The sequence below is a fragment of the Cucurbita pepo genome, chromosome LG14 (assembly GCF_002806865.2).
Source record: "Cucurbita pepo subsp. pepo cultivar mu-cu-16 chromosome LG14, ASM280686v2, whole genome shotgun sequence".
Lineage (NCBI taxonomy): Eukaryota > Viridiplantae > Streptophyta > Magnoliopsida > Cucurbitales > Cucurbitaceae > Cucurbita > Cucurbita pepo.
The window spans coordinates 6,707,015-6,723,403 of record NC_036651.1 but is presented as its reverse complement, the minus strand read 5'-3'; the positions used below and the strand labels follow the sequence as shown (position 1 = coordinate 6,723,403).

The window sequence follows — 16,389 nt, the reverse complement described above, 5'->3', positions numbered from 1 at the left end:
TTATATTTATTCGTTTTAAAATAATAACTTCTAATATTTTAATTAGGAAGGTATTTAGAATCTTGCGTAATAAATTCACTGAATCTAGAAATCCCCACAAATCGAAGAGTGGGAGGCACCAAAGCTGTGAGATCCCACATCGGTTGAAGAAGAGAACGGAGTATTATTTATAAGGGTGTGGAAACCTCTCCCAGAGTGGATTGTGAGATCCACATCGGTTGAGAAGAAGAACGAAACATTCGTTATAAGGGTGTGGAAAGCTCTCCCGGAGTGGATTATGAGATCCCACATCGAGCATTCTTTTAAGGGTGTGAAAATCTCTCATTAGCAGATGCATTTTAAAAACCTTGAGGGGAAGGTCGAGAGGAAAAACTCAAAGAAGACAATATTTGTTAGTGGTGGGCTTGAACCGTTACACAAGCCTTCACATTAGTTCGGAAGAAGTCGAATGTTTGGCCTAGGTGACTTTCGACTAGTTTTGTGTTAATATCATGTATAATTGCATTATGAACTTCTTGCTAATAGGCTAAGGGAGTGGCTCTCGTGCTTTATCGGTATTAGTCAATCGAATTTTATATGGGAAAGAAGCAGTGTGAACAATATCATATTTTGGTAGGAACGATAAGAGGTATCATCAGTATAAGGGGAAATCTCAACGTGTATTAAAGATTGGCTTCTTTATCTTTGAGATTCTCCTAACAATTGGCATACCTTGTTAATTTGTTGATAGGGTTTAGGCTTGTATTACATCCTCGATAATCTCGATCTCTACGTATAGCTCCTTGAAAGGTTATTTCCCAAGCGAGGCTCGAGACAAATGGATCTTTTGTCTCCTTACCCATTTGTTATTGAGACGAGGGTGTTCACCCTTATATTGAACTCACTTCCTCTAAGTTTTGGCTTTCACGGTCAATCCAACTATTTTGCTGAATGCAACCTCTATCATCTTAAAATACATCACCTTTTCCACTTACTTGCAAGTGAAATCGTATCATCTTTTGATGTGTTCTTGTCATCGAATAATAAATCGATTTGTTCACCAACTATATGACACTTATCTTGTCTTGCTAAGACTACTTGCTTGGCTGCCACTTCTATGTTGTCATCTTGTCTGTCTATATATAGGGATCACAACCTACTACCTTTATAGTATGTCTGCGATACTCTCTTCCACTTAAACTAGTCATCGTTCTCAATGACTTTCTTAAGAACACAGTCGTATCATGGATTATGACATTCTCTCCCACTTAATCTCGGCATCATCCCAATGAGGATCCAAACGGCGGACTAACTACTAACTGAGTTGCATGAAATAAATGTCTAAAAATCAGGGACCTATCTCACACTTCTCTCGGTCTTTGAGACTCGCAACATAAGCACAACAAGCATCCTATGGTTGTGGGCTATCTCATCAGGGACCTACCTCGCACTTCTCTCGGACTTTATCTGCGACTCACTAGACAAACTATTGCAAAACAAGCATTAATATATCATCGTCTTAGCTAGGAGGAGCACACCTCAAACGTGGTCATCTTGGGCTCAACATGCATATTCTCTGAGGAGTCGTCGTGGCCACATCCCTTTCTAGAGCAAAGTATAGAAGCTTTTAACATAGTCCCTTCAACGTCTTTACTTGGGCACCTTCATGTGACAACTGTTGCACTAACACCCTTCTGTTCTTGCTGCAACTTCATTCTTCACATTTCCCGTGAGCGATGACTCAAGAAATACATATGTACTCACTTCTTGGAGTAGTTCTATGGGATCGCTTGCCTCTCTCATGATCACTCCTCTCAGAACCATTTCTCATCTTCTTGCTTCATTGATGGGTAAGACTCTTCCCACTTAAGAAGTCTGCTTCAACCCCGAAAATTATTCTGATTTTGACTTACGACTGCCCTACTCATCCTAGCTCTCGTGACGTACCTGTGAAATGTTAAATTAATGATAGGATGCACGTACAATTAGATAGCATTATGCTTGAATCAGAACTTGAGAGAGTGAGACGTAGGCTCATACAGGCAATAGTACTTGACCATGATTTCCATTAATGACAACGACTCGAGGTTTGTGGCAACGAGGACTTCCATTAACAAAATCTCATTCAACATTTTTATTCCCTAGGTTTTAAAATTTCAAAATTGATGCTAAATATTTAATTCTTTCCAAGGCATTAGGGCATTTTTGATGAAATTTGGGACATTGATATTTCTTGCAATGAAGATGCGTGATCGCCAATGAACCCCAACAATGGCAGAACCAGATGCAGTAGAATTGCCCAAGCAAAGATGCAGAGCGGTTATGGACATGATCGAAGCGCTACCTTCTTCCACCAACATCTCCGTTTCAAGTAGCCGAACTCTCCACAAATTGGCTCTTCGCGAGCTCAATTTCCTCTCTCGCTGCTCCTCTTCGTCATCCACCCCGCTCAGGTTCCGCCATTTTCTCAAATCGAACCGTTTACAGTTTCGAATCTTACGTATCTTTCCTGATATTGATCGTGATTTCCATACAGCTTGAACATTGGGCACCTCGAGGCCATTGTTCACATTCTTCAACATCCTTCCGTCGCTGGAATTTCACGTGTCTGTAAGCCGATTCCATCTCCCTGTTCAAAAGCTGTTTATGTTGATATAATCTGCACTTTGAATAGGAATCCTGTGTGGATTATTGTATCCGATAGAAAACCTAGGTATATTTCTTGGCACAGGGGCCATAGGAGTAAGGGATTGAAATCTCGGCTTGAGGAAGTGGTCGATGCGGCTCGCTCTTTGCAGGCCTTGGAACCTTGCTCGATCATCTTGTTTTTTTCGCATGGACTTGATCAGTTCATTCTCGAAAGACTCCGAGATGAATTTAGGGCTACGGAGTTTAATTTCAGTTTCTCAGACATCGATTTTGATTTCTCTGAGATTGATGATGATTGGGTTAATGTGCTTCCAAGAAGATATAAAGAAGCCTGTGTTCTTGAAATAAAAGTTAATGATAGGAATTGCGGGATTACGAGTTCAAATTGCATCAGTAAATTATGTTCTACTGGTGTGGATGAACCAGAGATTTTGGACAAGTATGTTGAGAGAGATCTTGGGGTTCCTTTCTGCTCTGTTGTTAAGGCAATGAAACCTAATCCTATGATCGGGATCGAAGATCTCGAATCCACGAGTTTGGAACATTTGTTGGATGGTGATACTGATCTAATAAATTTCGATACCACGGCATTGATTGCATTAGTATCAGGCATTAGTAATGGTTGTGTTGCTAAATTATTGGCTACTCCAGAGGATGAATTGAAACAGAAGTACAAGAGTAACTATGATTTTGTTATTGATCAGGTGAGTTTTGTTTCCAGATGAGCATTACCCTGTACTATTTTTCTGTTCCTGTTTAGCCACTATTTTACTCGCAACTTAGCGTGGCCTAAATTCGTAACCATCGAGTATTGATTTAAAGCATCAGTAGATCTTATTTTCAGTATAATCTTCCCCATGTTTTTGAATTGTTAGAGCTGAAAATTAAGGTTGATTTACCAATCAATTAGTTTGTTGATTTCCTTGCTCGTGTTAAATGATCTGAACTTGTTCTTACTAGTATTATTATTATTTTTGGTTGTAGCCAATGTAATTTGTTCTCTCGATCCCCTGCTAGGTTATGTCCGAAATTCAGAAGCCGATTCTTGTGGAGCTGAGTTCTTTTTTATCTGGAAAAAGAGGTATAATATGCCAAAGTGTTCACTCTGAGTTCAAGGAACTAGTTACAATGTGTGGAGGGCCGTACGAGAAGTCCAGAGCAAACTACTTACTAAAGCACATCATGTGAGTCCATTCAAACGATGTTTTGTCGTTCCTTAATCTTCCTCATTCATTTGAAATACGTAGATAATTTGGATTTATCACTTTTAGTTTCATAAATCTAAAAATGGAGACAATATTATGGGTCTGTCCAGGATTGCTATATGCTGAAAGTGAATATGTATTCTGATAGATGAAGTTAATTGGAAATCTCCCAATGTTTGCAAAGAGCATAGGTTTTCCTTTAATACTCTAGATGCCAATTGCCCACTCCTAGCATGTAACAACCCAACCCAGATCCACCGCTAGCAGATATTGTCCTTTTTGGGCTTTCCCTTTCGGGCTTTCCTTAAGGCTTTAAAACGCGTCTGCTAAGGGAAGGTTTCCACCCCCTTATAAAGGGTGTTTTGTTCTCCTCCCCAACCAATGTGGGACATCACATAGCATGCCACCATGATCTCGTCCCACCAAGTGCTTAATACCTTCAACACCCAATAGAATTTTTGCATTTCTTTCTCATGAATCTTGGCCATCCTGATGTGCATTTGAGAGTGAAACATAAAGTAGGTAGAAATGACTTAGGTGGCTAAACACCATATCTATAAGGGTCTTGTAAACAATAAAAGACCGAGAATGTGAGATCCCACATCAGTTGGGGAGGAGAACGAAACACCGTTTGTAAGGGTGTAGAAACCTCTCCCTAGTAGACGCGTTTTAAAAACCTTGAGGGGAAGTCCGAAAGGGAAAGCCCAAAGAGGACAATATTTGCTAGCGGTGGGCTTGGACCGTTACTGAGAAGAAATGAATTCAAGTTATGGTGGCTTTCTACTAGAATTTAACATCATACAAGTACCTCGACAGTCGAATGTAGTGGGATCAGGTAATTGTTGTGTGAGAATAATTGAGGTGTGTGGACAAGCTATAGCTTGGACACTCCCAAAACTTGGTTATAAATTTTGTTGATAGTATTCCTATCCATATATTATTGAGATTTTTCTATGTTTTATGTGTATTTATAAGTGATGTCAAGGATATCGATTAATATTGATGTTTAACCTTCCAATTTATAGATATTTCCGTCCTTGATTACACTTTAGTGCACTGATTGGTCTGAAAAATGAAACAGGGTTGTGCCAGACATGGCATCAAAACGTATGACGTGTCTCCCGACCACGAGAAAGCTAGCTTTAAAGAACAAGATCGTGTTTGGTACTGGCGACTACTGGAATGCCTCAACATTGACTGCTAACATGTCATTCGTTCGAGCAGTATCGCAGACTGGGATGTCCCTTCTTACCTTGGAGCATAGGCCGCGAGCTTTAACTGGCGATTAGTTGATAAACACGTGTGTTTAAAACGCGATCTCTGATGACAGTAGGTGAGTTCAACAATATATGAGAACGGAGATTTAGATCTTTATCCTTTTGGTCGGGAATATAATATCTTTATCGCTACCAAAATTCTGTCACTAAGTTGTTGGACACTTATTTTGAACTCTTTCTGGAACTTCTAGCTTTTACACATCTTCAATTGAAATTGTTCAATGTTTGTCTTATTTTATAGCGTAGTCGGTAGGATTTATTTATTTGTTTGTTTGTTTCTGTTTTTTGTTTCGATTAAGAGGATAATATATATATCCCCAGTGGCATTATAATAGTGTTTGTTGGGCAACAAAAGGCATTAAAGAAACCCTCCTTGCTCGTGCTCGATCCCAGGCATTCTAAGATCCTTTTTCAAATCTCGTTCTGGTAGAAGAACGCTAAGGTTACTAGCAAAGGTGAAGAGTTGAAAGGCACCTATTCATCTAAGAGACAAAATGAACCTAAAAATCGAGATTCATTTGCATCTTCAATACATTATGTATCTCTTTATTTATGTACTTGCATGTATGAAGGATTCATGTATGGGCTTGAAAGGTTGTTGGTTGAAGATGGGAATACGTTCTTCTTTCTTCTTCATAATTGACCATCTTTCCAAGGAAATCTTTTTAAACTTTCTTGGGGTTGTTTGTCATTTCAATATTGGAGGTTATTCTTATTATTGTGGGGTTCGCCTAAAATAGAAATTTTCCTATAAAATATCTCCGTCCTTCATTGCTAAGTTAAGGTTCTAGGTTTCTGAGTTAGCCCGAGCTTTTTTGAAGAATCCTGCACCCATAGACATACAGCTTATCAGACCTTTCCTTTCCGCTGGAGCTTCATGGGTGTTGCCCCGTTCCACAATCAGATGCTTGGATGTGAATTATACTTCACAAGGATTCAAACGAGCGTATAACCTTGCCATTTGACCTCTCTTCCCATGTGACTAGGAACACTTAATGACAATCTCTCAATTGTCACTACCTGGCCTCTCTTACTATTACGATAGCCCTTAGTATGGTCCAGCACCAATCGTGTTTGGGTCCCGAAACTTACACTCATTCACATTAGTTCATCCAACTATGTTCATGAGTGAGAAGAAAGTAGAGATACAGGGGAATGACTATTAATTTGTTCTTTTTGAAATTTAGGCTGGTTTCCTCTCAAATTCATTTATATGATTTTTTTTTTTTAATGTTTGAATTCTAATCAAATTATAAAACATAAACTTTAAAAAACTCTTTTTTTAGTTTCTAAAATTTGATTTGATATTTTAAAAAGAAAATGGAGGGAAAAAAAAAACTATAAAAACAAGGATTTCAACTTTTTTATCTTAGGAAAATAAAGGAACAATCATGAATATAATGAGTACCAAATTAATAAATAAATACCATGGAAATTTTAAAATTAATTTAAAAAGGTTCGTGGAAATGGGAAATTTTGGAAATTAAAAAAAAAAATCATAAATTAATTTTCTTTTTTACAGATTATAAATTAAAATATGATACAAAAAGTTGTCCAGACAGGCTAGATAGGAAGTACAAAATTTCACTGAAATCAATAATCGGAGAAAAAACATATATTTGTCGGGAGTCAAACCCGAGTCTATTGCTTGGATGGCAATTATCCTAACCATTGGACTACAAACGCAAGATGTTTGAAGAAAAAAGGTTTACCAAAAAAACAAAATAATAGCCGTAAAAAAAATTAAAAAGTTGCGTTTGCCGGGAGTCGAACCCGGGTCTATTGCTTGGAAGGCAATTATCCTAACCGTTGGACTACAAACGCAAGATGTTTGAAGAAAAAAGGTTTACCAAAAAAACAAAATAATAGCCGTAAAAAAAATTAAAAAGTTGCGTTTGCCGGGAGTCGAACCCGGGTCTATTGCTTGGAAGGCAATTATCCTAACGGTTGGACTACAAACGCAAGATGTTTGAAGAAAAAAGGTTTACCAAAAAAACAAAATAATAGCCGTAAAAAAAATTAAAAAGTTGCGTTTGCCGGGAGTCGAACCCGGGTCTATTGCTTGGAAGGCAATTATCCTAACCGTTGGACTACAAACGCTAGATGTTTGAAGAAAAAAGGTTTACCAAAAAAACAAAATAATAGCCGTAAAAAAAATTAAAAAGTTGGGTTTGCCGGGAGTCGAACCTGGGTCTATTGCTTGGAAGACAATTATCCTAACCGTTGGACTACAAACGCAAGATGTTTGAAGAAAAAAGGTTTACCAAAAAAACAAAATAATAGCTGTAAAAAGTTGCGTTTGCCGGGAGTCGAACCCGGGTCTATTGCTTGGAAGGCAATTATCCTAACCGTTGGACTACAAACGCAAGATGTTTGAAGAAAAAAGGTTTACCAAAAAAACAAAATAATAGCTGTAAAAAGTTGCGTTTGCCGGGAGTCGAACCCGGGTCTATTGCTTGGAAGGCAATTATCCTAACCGTTGGACTACAAACGCAAGATGTTTGAAGAAAAAAGGTTTACCAAAAAAACAAAATAATAGCCGTAAAAAAAATTAAAAAGTTGCGTTTGCCGGGAGTCGAACCCGGGTCTATTGCTTGGAAGGCAATTATCCTAACCGTTGGACTACAAACGCAAGATGTTTGAAGAAAAAAGGTTTACCAAAAAAACAAAATAATAGCCGTAAAAAAAATTAAAAAGTTGCGTTTGCCGGGAGTCGAACCCGGGTCTATTGCTTGGAAGGCAATTATCCTAACCGTTGGACTACAAACGCAAGATGTTTGAAGAAAAAAGGTTTACCTAAAAAACAAAATAATAGCCGTAAAAAAAATTAAAAAGTTGCGTTTGCCGGGAGTCGAACCCGGGTCTATTGCTTGGAAGGCAATTATCCTAACCGTTGGACTACAAACGCTCTTTGTGCAGAATCTTATCATATTTATTATACACTTAAAATTATTGAAAATGATCTAAAAGAATTTAAATAAATCTTCTAAAATAATAATAAAAAATTTCAGATAATTTTTTTCAAAAATAAATAGAGAAANCTATACATTGAAAAAAAATCTAATAAACGTATGAAAAGTATACATTTAGAGAACAAAGTCGAGTTATTATTAAGTCTAAAGTCATTTCATTTGTAGAGTTAAATAATTTATGTCTAAGGTGCTAAGTTGTTTAGTCCGTGTGATCTGTGCTTATTGTGCAAAGTTATTTAATATGAGTTTATAAATTTTTTAAGTGGGGCGCAGAGTTGTTTAACATGAAATTCAGAATGGTTGATTAATCCATGTGCCGCTGACATACCGTATGCATGAGATCTCACATTAAGAATCATGGTGCAATGAGATGATATAAATAATACTCCCTTATTTATCATGAAATAAATTTGGTATAAGACGTACATGCATATTTGTATTATTTCATCCATTCTTATCAAAACTCTATTATTACACAAGTTACGAGACATTATTGAATTAAGAGACATCATAGTAACTCATAACATCCCGGTTAAATTAAAATAAAATCTTTGAAACATTCCCCTTCGACTAAGGGAACCTCTATTTCTTAAAAAATATATGTTCTTCGTCACTTCCTTGATTAGGTTTTGATATTCAATATATCGTCACATGGACCAATTCTTTTCGGTTAATGATTTGCTAATGCGCTCATGGGAAAATACTAAACGTGAATGTAATGCCCTTTATTTTCTTGCCTTAAATTAGTGACATCACTCCCTGCATATGAAACCATGGACTTGCACATTTATTTAAATATCATCCCACTCGAATGGTTCGAAGCAAGTCGGAGAATACACTCTCTACAGCTTCAGACCGATATTTTGGCTGGTTCGATTTGAGTTTGATATGCTCGGACCAATTCCTACTAATTTAATTAGCCCAGCAGAAATTGCTGATTTTTCGAGATGTTTTCGACTTTTGTTATTAAATCGGATTCAAAAAATGAACCGTCTTTTCCGGGAGAACCAAAAGGGAAATTGAAAAGGGAAATTGACAAAAAAAAAAAAAAAAAAAAAAAAAAAAAAAAAAAAAAAAAAAAAAAAAAAAAAAAAAAAAAAAAAAAAAANTTTTTTATCAAAAATAAAAAAATAGTTCAAACAGGCTAGAGATAGAAAGTACAAAATTTAACTGAAATCAGTAGAATTGCAAAAGCATATGCGTTTGCCGGGAGTCGAACCCGGGTCTATTGCTTGGAAGGCAATTATCCTAACCGTTGGACTACAAACGCTTGTTGTATACAAATTTGTCACTTTTATTATACTATTATTCTTTATAACTATTTTTTCAAATAAAATTTAAATTATTCTTCTAAGAAAATTTTCAGAAAAATTATAATATATATTCTTTCAAATAAGTAGAGAAAAATGGACAAAAATGAAAATAAAAAGCACACATATTAATAAAAAATCGTCATTGTTTATGTAATTCAAGCATTTCTCTTTAATATTAAATTAATTCATACATCGACAAAAATGTAGAGTTGTTTAACATTAAGTTCTAAAATTGATGCTACGAATGTTCGTTATTCCTTTCGAGTGTCTGACAACAACATCAGGTACGCTAGCCCAACCAATACGGTAAGAGGTTTGCGAACCGCCTAGTGGGTCCATATTCGCACGTATGGGTTGTGTGTAGAGTAGTAAATACACATCCGATGACCCGGACTAGAAAGCCGCTTAAGAGAATACGATTTTAAATGATAGGTCTCATTCATGTTGTATGTGTTTGAATTCCTTATCTTCGATAGTAGGTCACTTACTGACTATCTCTTAAACTACTCATGCACTCTCTACTTTTATATTTCAGGTAAAGACAAGACACTTCTATATGGTTGACGACATTGCATTAAAAACCATGAAAACTGCATAGGGTAGTTGCATTTATTTTCATAGACTAGGTTAGGATAGATTACTGCTATTTTAATATTTTCTTTTGTTTTACTTTAAGACTCTTATTTAAACATACAAGTCCATGACATCGTTCTATCATACTTTTAAACGAATGTTTCCGCATAAAAATATTATATCACGTACATGGTGAGGGTTCCCCATCGATGGGAGAAAAGAATGAGTGCCAACGAGGATGCGAGGTCCTGAAAGGGGTGGATTTGGTGAGGGTCCCACATCGATTGGAGAAATGAACAAGTGCCACCGAAGCGCTGGGCCCTGAACGGGTGGATTTTAAGATCCCACGTCAGTCGAGGGGAGAACAAAATACCTTTTATAAGAATGTGGAAACCTTTCACTAGCAAAAGATTTGGAGTTGGAGAAATTATCTTTTGCTCGAGATAGAGTGGTAGAGTGATTTATTTGGGCATTGGGAGTACATTATGCACCAAATTACTCCAACGTTAGAAGATATGTAGCCAAAATTATTGGTTTGATATCCATTGTTGATGATATGTATGATGCGTATGCTACCTTGGATGAGCTTGAGCTATTCACCAATGCAATCCAAAGGTTTAGCCCTTCCACTCTTTGTTTAAACTATTCTAATAATGCCTTTTAAATCAATTGCATTATGTTTTAGGTGGGATGTCAATTGCATTGAGAATCTCCCAAATTACATGAAAGGACTTTACAAAGCTATACTTGAATTTTATGGACACATTCAACAACAAATTTGCAATGATAATGATGTTCCATTTGCTCGACTGCGTGTTGAATTTTGCTCGAATTTCGAACCTATTTTATAAGGAAATAGATGGTTACACATTTGTTGATGGAGAAACCAAAAAGTTTATTATCATGATGCTTATGGACCCTATGCCAATATGATCGAACTATCGTTTTTTTTTTATGTTTTTATCTCAAATATATTTGTTGTCGTGTGATGCATATAGCAATGGTAGTGTAGTAATGCATTTGAAAGTAGTTCATAGCATAGTGCTTCTATGTACTCTTTACTCTTTGTTGGATGTATTTCTATAAACTCCTGTTGTTTTAATTTTTTTGTTTGGTTGAATTATAAATTTTGTCGCTTAATTTGAGATAATGATGTTCGTTCACTCTCTTTGATGTTCTACTTAGTACTCTCTTTAAGGAAATGAATGTACAACCAAATTTAGTTCTTATTTGATGCTTACAACGTGTGATTTTCAAGGTTTTAATCTCTTACCACGATGAAAAAGATAGGACGAAAACAAATAAGGGTCCGGGAATCACTATCAACTTTATATGATTACTAAATAAGGGTCCCAGAATCACTATCAACTTTATACGATTACTTTATCACTTTTCATACATCCAATAATGCATCTATTGTTAAGCCTCTAACACAACTAGAACCTAAAATTGTTTAAAATGAAACTAAAACTTTATGTGGATCCATTGTTCACATCATCTGTAACGACCCTATATTTCTACTAACTTAAAGTCGTTTCCATCATCATAACCTATGTTCTTATGCTAAATTAAACATTTGAGGTTATATCATAAAACACAGTTATCATAAAACAATAGAAGGAAATACTGAATAACACAAATAAAATATTAAAGGTAAAAACACTATATAATAACCTAAGTCTAAGAAAATAAAATATCATTGTCCTATGCATGTGTCATGGTCTCTACTTGCAATATCGTCGGCAATTGTATAGTGGTGTTTTTCCTTTACCTGAAATAGAAGTAGCACATAGTTAGAGTATTTTAAGAAAGACTCAGCAAGTAAGTGACTCTACCGTTGGGGTTAGGGAATGCAACACAAATGTAACTCATGGTTAGGAACCTATCATTAAAACCATCGTATGGGTGACCTCCAGTTCGAACAAAATTAGATGTGTAGTACTTCCCTACACATGACCCACATGTGCAAGCGTGGATCTCTAGGCGGTTTGCACCCCCTAGACCCATCATAGTCGAGATAGTTGTCCGTAGCGATGTCTGGAGGTCAGCAGACCCATGAGTGTCATGCGAGACATGATGATGATGATGATCATTATCATAATGTACACGTCTATACTCATTATCATAAATGAAAAAGAAACCCGATGTATATGTACACACACAATGCATGAGGTTCCTATAGTTTTCATGTTTAAATCATCTTTAAACACAATCCTATACACCGTTCACATATTACTCTAAGTATCATAGATGCATTGGCTTTCATACGTTAATCATCTTTAACATTAACTAGGATTGTGTATTAGAAAAATCTTCGTCATAATGCATCATGACATTTAATGCATGCACATCATCTTAATATAGAATGACGTCATAGTAAGTCCTCTCATCATTATACATCTTACATCGTCATGTTATCATGCATCATCATCATCATACCATCATCATATAACGTCATCATATAATATCATTGTATAACATCATATAGTATCATCATATAACATAGTCACGTCATCATATATCATAGTCTTATCATCATATAATATAGTCACATAATCATATAATATAAAACATTAATGACACGTGCAAGGGCCTTTGGAAACGTGTCGTCATACATAAAACAAATCTTCCGATCAAGTCGATAGTAAAACTACTTCTTGGCTGATTCTCAGATAAGGGTGTATTATCAAACTTGGACAACATTGAAGAAATTCTACCACCGAAAATGGGGGAGCAAATTGTACACATTTGCTTAAGTGCTGATGTGCCTGAAAATCCAAGTGATACTATGTTGGTGAAATAGAATTGACTCAATCAAACAAACCTAGTGACCATTATGGTATTGATAGCCGTGAAAGTTACAAACTTTCAATTAATCATAGGTTATTATAAATGATACGAACAAAGACATCCATCATGTAATAAAAACTTCAACAAAGATGTGAAGAAAATATTTTCAAAATTATCAAAAGATATTTCAATTCACGCCACATTGAAGAAGAATCAAGTTTCATTGTTATAAATTTTGGGTGGATCATAATTTAGAGTTATGATATTTCATTAATGCATTTTGAACTTTTTATTTACTTTAGGTTACATTTACATAGTGGTTAATTATGTCTATAAAGTATGAATAACTCTTGGAATGTCTAATGGAAGGTCCAGAGTTTCATTTGAGGCTACATAAATCCATGTACGTTGTATTTGTAAGGAGACTTAGAAAATGTAATAAAAAAACGCATTTGTGCTTTCTTCTAGTAAATAGTTAAGTTTCTTTACAATTCTATGTATCACGAACATGTGGTAAAATCCGCACACTCTTAAGACATATTCTGACACTTTTACAATCCACCTCCCTTCAGGGTCCAGCATCCTCGCTGACACTTATTCCCTTCTCCAATCAATGTGGGACCCCTCATTTCACCCCCCTCGGGGCCAGCATCCTTACTGACACACAGTCTCGTGTCCACTCTCCTCATTACAATTGGTATCAGAACCAGACACTAGGCGATGTGTTAACAATGAGGCTGACCCATAAAGGTGTTAATGTTACTCTTAAAAGTTCATGAATATCTTCGGCAGATAAACATGGTACTAATGTTAAAAGGATAGTTTTGAATTTTCTTACAAAGTTGAACGACGTTATGAAACTTTTTAATGTTCAAAGATGTTTTTGAAACATTTTTTAAAATTCAAGAGTATATTTGAGATAAAGTATTAATGGGTAATCGAAGTTGTCCAATCCTCTCAAATAGTCATCCATCAACATTGAAAGTTTCCTCTCACCTATCGACCAATTCTTCTTCGCTTTACGCATCATTTCTTACAAAACAAAATTCGACCAATATTTCTTATTGTCAATGAATTAAAGACTAATCGTTTGGTGACAGTTTTAACAATCTTTCGTCACTTGAGGAAAGATAGCCATTTAATACACAATATTTTCATAAACTTACTTCTAAATAACGCTCGTCATCTACAATGACTATCTACAGGAGATAAACACTATTGTTTATAACGTCTAAAGATTTTACCGCCACAGAAGTTTGGCATATGAAACATAATCTAAATATTCTTTGTTCGAGCAAAAAACTCATTATATTCTCGAAATGCTAAAATCTCCATCCGATTCGAACTTAACCCGACATAATTTTACTTCCAGTTTCTATCGTACCGAAAAATGTAGTCGGCTACAAAATTATACACGTGCTTGAAGCCTTATATCATCGTTGCATTTAGGGAAATAAAGGGAAGAAAAGGAGAGATTGTGAGGATGAAAATGAATGGTAGACAATGTCGGCCATTGTTTGAGTTATTATCCTCATGGTTTTGGTCAAAGCTCAACTTTTGGAGCTTCAAAAAGTCCTAAAAGATATTGCGGCGGCCTCACCTAACCCACAATAAACCACCAACATCCCTTTCCATTTCATTTCTTTACTTAACTTTCATTTCCATGGCCGACTTTGTCTCACCACAAATCTCTTTCACGATTCCATATTTTTTCAAATCTTCAACCTACTATGGTCCCGACTCGTTGGTGACAACTCAACTCGTTGTTCTTTAACGACTCGTACTTTTCTTATTTTCAAAAGTTAAAAATATCAGTGAGCGGTTCGGTTTAGATTGTTGTATGAACCGAAATTGAGAAGCTGAGCCTATATCTCGTATGTGGGTTGGCTCGTCTTAGGTTATTGGATCAGGTATTATATAAATCATAACTTCTTTAAATTTGTTTTTTTTATACATTAAATATTAATTAATTAGGTCGGGTTAGACTGAAAAATCTTTTGGACCAATCTGACAATTCTGGTTGATCAGTGATCGGAACAACTCAATCAAATCTCAAATTATTAAATTATTCATTTTTTTTAATATTAAAAAAAAATCATTTATCCACCATCTATATTACATTAATAACTAAAACCAAATAAATTCAGATATCAATCAATAATCTTAGCTAAAGTTAAATAACACGCATTAAATTTTCATCGGTTTAATAAACGAATATATTAAAGGGATAATTTTACTCGATATGTTGTTATATATAGGTCTTCAAAAATATATTTTAAGCGTAACATTATATTTAATCGAATTAGTTAAATATCCTCATTAATGAATTATATTCATGTTAGCTATGATTTATAGACTTACACGTAGATTAAATTCTATGATATTGTTGTTATTATATATTTACTAACGTGTCATACAAATATTAAATATTTTTTCGAGATAAAAGTCAAATATTGCAGGCAATAAGTCGAAGAACCACCGCTAATCAATGTCGATACATTTATAGATTTATTTTTATTTTTTATTCTTTGTAAAATGTACATTTTCTTCTTACCATTTATTTCGGTTAAAATTATTTATATAATCAATTTTTATATACCAGCTACCACGTCAATTTACGTGAATGGTAATGTAAGTGAAGTCACTTATGTCATCAAAATTTTCAAATCACATGTTAATCTTCGTCTTTTTTTCAGCTAAAAGCTCGAAAACGGACACAATTGAAATGTCTCACTCCGAAGTTGAATAATAATCGGTATAAGCTAATTTGAACACAGATCAACTGATCAAATTTTCTGTCTTCGATCAAAGGTTAGAAGTTTGATTCATCATCCTTAGATTGTTAAGCTCGTAGTGCAAATTTGTTAACGGGATGAGTTTTTAGTTCAATTAAGTACCACTTATACTATTGTCGAGTTTTATCTAGAGACAATGATGGAGTGTAAATTTAATTTGGTTTGTATTTTTTATGTTTTATTTAAACTATATGATTTCGAATATATTTGAAAATATAACCTTACATTTACGTATTTTTGGGCCTTCGGTGTCCCCTTAATACAAGACTCTATAGAAACAGAAAGAACAGATTTTCTAAGCTCACGTGCCTTCAATTTCAAAAAGGTTGCATCATTTCTTCTTATAAAGTGTATGGGACGTTTTTCAATGGGTCACGTCCTATGTTACGATGCTCATGAATTTTTCTATCGAAATAATGAGTACTTTTTTAAAAAAATGTTCATGAATTTTAAAAAACTTCGCTCATTCCGTTGAACTAATTCTTTTTCTAAATATTTTTACAATTGGTAAACCCTAAAAAGATTATATTAATATGAATGACATATCTATCTTTTTGTGTATTAAATTTAAACGACATATTAACTCGCACTCAAGTATTAATGCTCAACCTTGTTAAAACATTGAAGTCCTTAAGTTCCGGGTTCGTTAGAATTTATCCTTTCTTCGTGATATAGACTACATAATTTGACTAAATGTGGTAGTTTTATGACTGTTCCATCATCCATAAACTTAATGATAATGAAATTTTGTAACTTCTTTTTTAAAAGATAAGGGTATTAATGTAAATTTTGAAACAATTCTCGTTCATACATTGACGGTAAGTATAAATTAAGTA

At 34.9% G+C, this 16,389-nt stretch overlaps 1 protein-coding gene and 10 non-coding genes across 11 annotated transcripts; 1 reads left to right on the top strand and 10 right to left on the bottom strand.

Moving 5' to 3' along the window:
- Positions 1 to 2,159: 2,159 nt before the first annotated feature.
- LOC111810716 lies at positions 2,160 to 5,343 on the top strand. Its single transcript, XM_023697472.1, has 4 exons — positions 2,160 to 2,432; positions 2,516 to 3,332; positions 3,646 to 3,812; positions 4,915 to 5,343. Exons 1-4 carry the CDS (start codon positions 2,251 to 2,253, stop codon positions 5,120 to 5,122), a joined length of 1,374 nt encoding a protein of 457 aa, XP_023553240.1. The 5' UTR covers positions 2,160 to 2,250; the 3' UTR covers positions 5,123 to 5,343.
- Positions 5,344 to 6,862: 1,519 nt separating this feature from the next.
- Positions 6,863 to 6,934, bottom strand: TRNAG-UCC. Its single transcript has one exon. It is a non-coding gene; the product is annotated as a tRNA-Gly (tRNA).
- A 66-nt stretch (positions 6,935 to 7,000) lies between these two features.
- TRNAG-UCC lies at positions 7,001 to 7,072 on the bottom strand. The gene has a single exon. It is a non-coding gene; the product is annotated as a tRNA-Gly (tRNA).
- A 66-nt stretch (positions 7,073 to 7,138) lies between these two features.
- On the bottom strand, positions 7,139 to 7,210 carry TRNAG-UCC. Its single transcript has one exon. It is a non-coding gene; the product is annotated as a tRNA-Gly (tRNA).
- A 66-nt stretch (positions 7,211 to 7,276) lies between these two features.
- TRNAG-UCC lies at positions 7,277 to 7,348 on the bottom strand. The gene has a single exon. It is a non-coding gene; the product is annotated as a tRNA-Gly (tRNA).
- A 56-nt stretch (positions 7,349 to 7,404) lies between these two features.
- Positions 7,405 to 7,476, bottom strand: TRNAG-UCC. The gene has a single exon. It is a non-coding gene; the product is annotated as a tRNA-Gly (tRNA).
- Positions 7,477 to 7,532: 56 nt separating this feature from the next.
- TRNAG-UCC lies at positions 7,533 to 7,604 on the bottom strand. Its single transcript has one exon. It is a non-coding gene; the product is annotated as a tRNA-Gly (tRNA).
- Positions 7,605 to 7,670: 66 nt separating this feature from the next.
- TRNAG-UCC lies at positions 7,671 to 7,742 on the bottom strand. Its single transcript has one exon. It is a non-coding gene; the product is annotated as a tRNA-Gly (tRNA).
- A 66-nt stretch (positions 7,743 to 7,808) lies between these two features.
- On the bottom strand, positions 7,809 to 7,880 carry TRNAG-UCC. Its single transcript has one exon. It is a non-coding gene; the product is annotated as a tRNA-Gly (tRNA).
- Positions 7,881 to 7,946: 66 nt separating this feature from the next.
- On the bottom strand, positions 7,947 to 8,018 carry TRNAG-UCC. The gene has a single exon. It is a non-coding gene; the product is annotated as a tRNA-Gly (tRNA).
- A 1,262-nt stretch (positions 8,019 to 9,280) lies between these two features.
- On the bottom strand, positions 9,281 to 9,352 carry TRNAG-UCC. Its single transcript has one exon. It is a non-coding gene; the product is annotated as a tRNA-Gly (tRNA).
- Between the last annotated feature and the right edge of the window lie 7,037 nt (positions 9,353 to 16,389).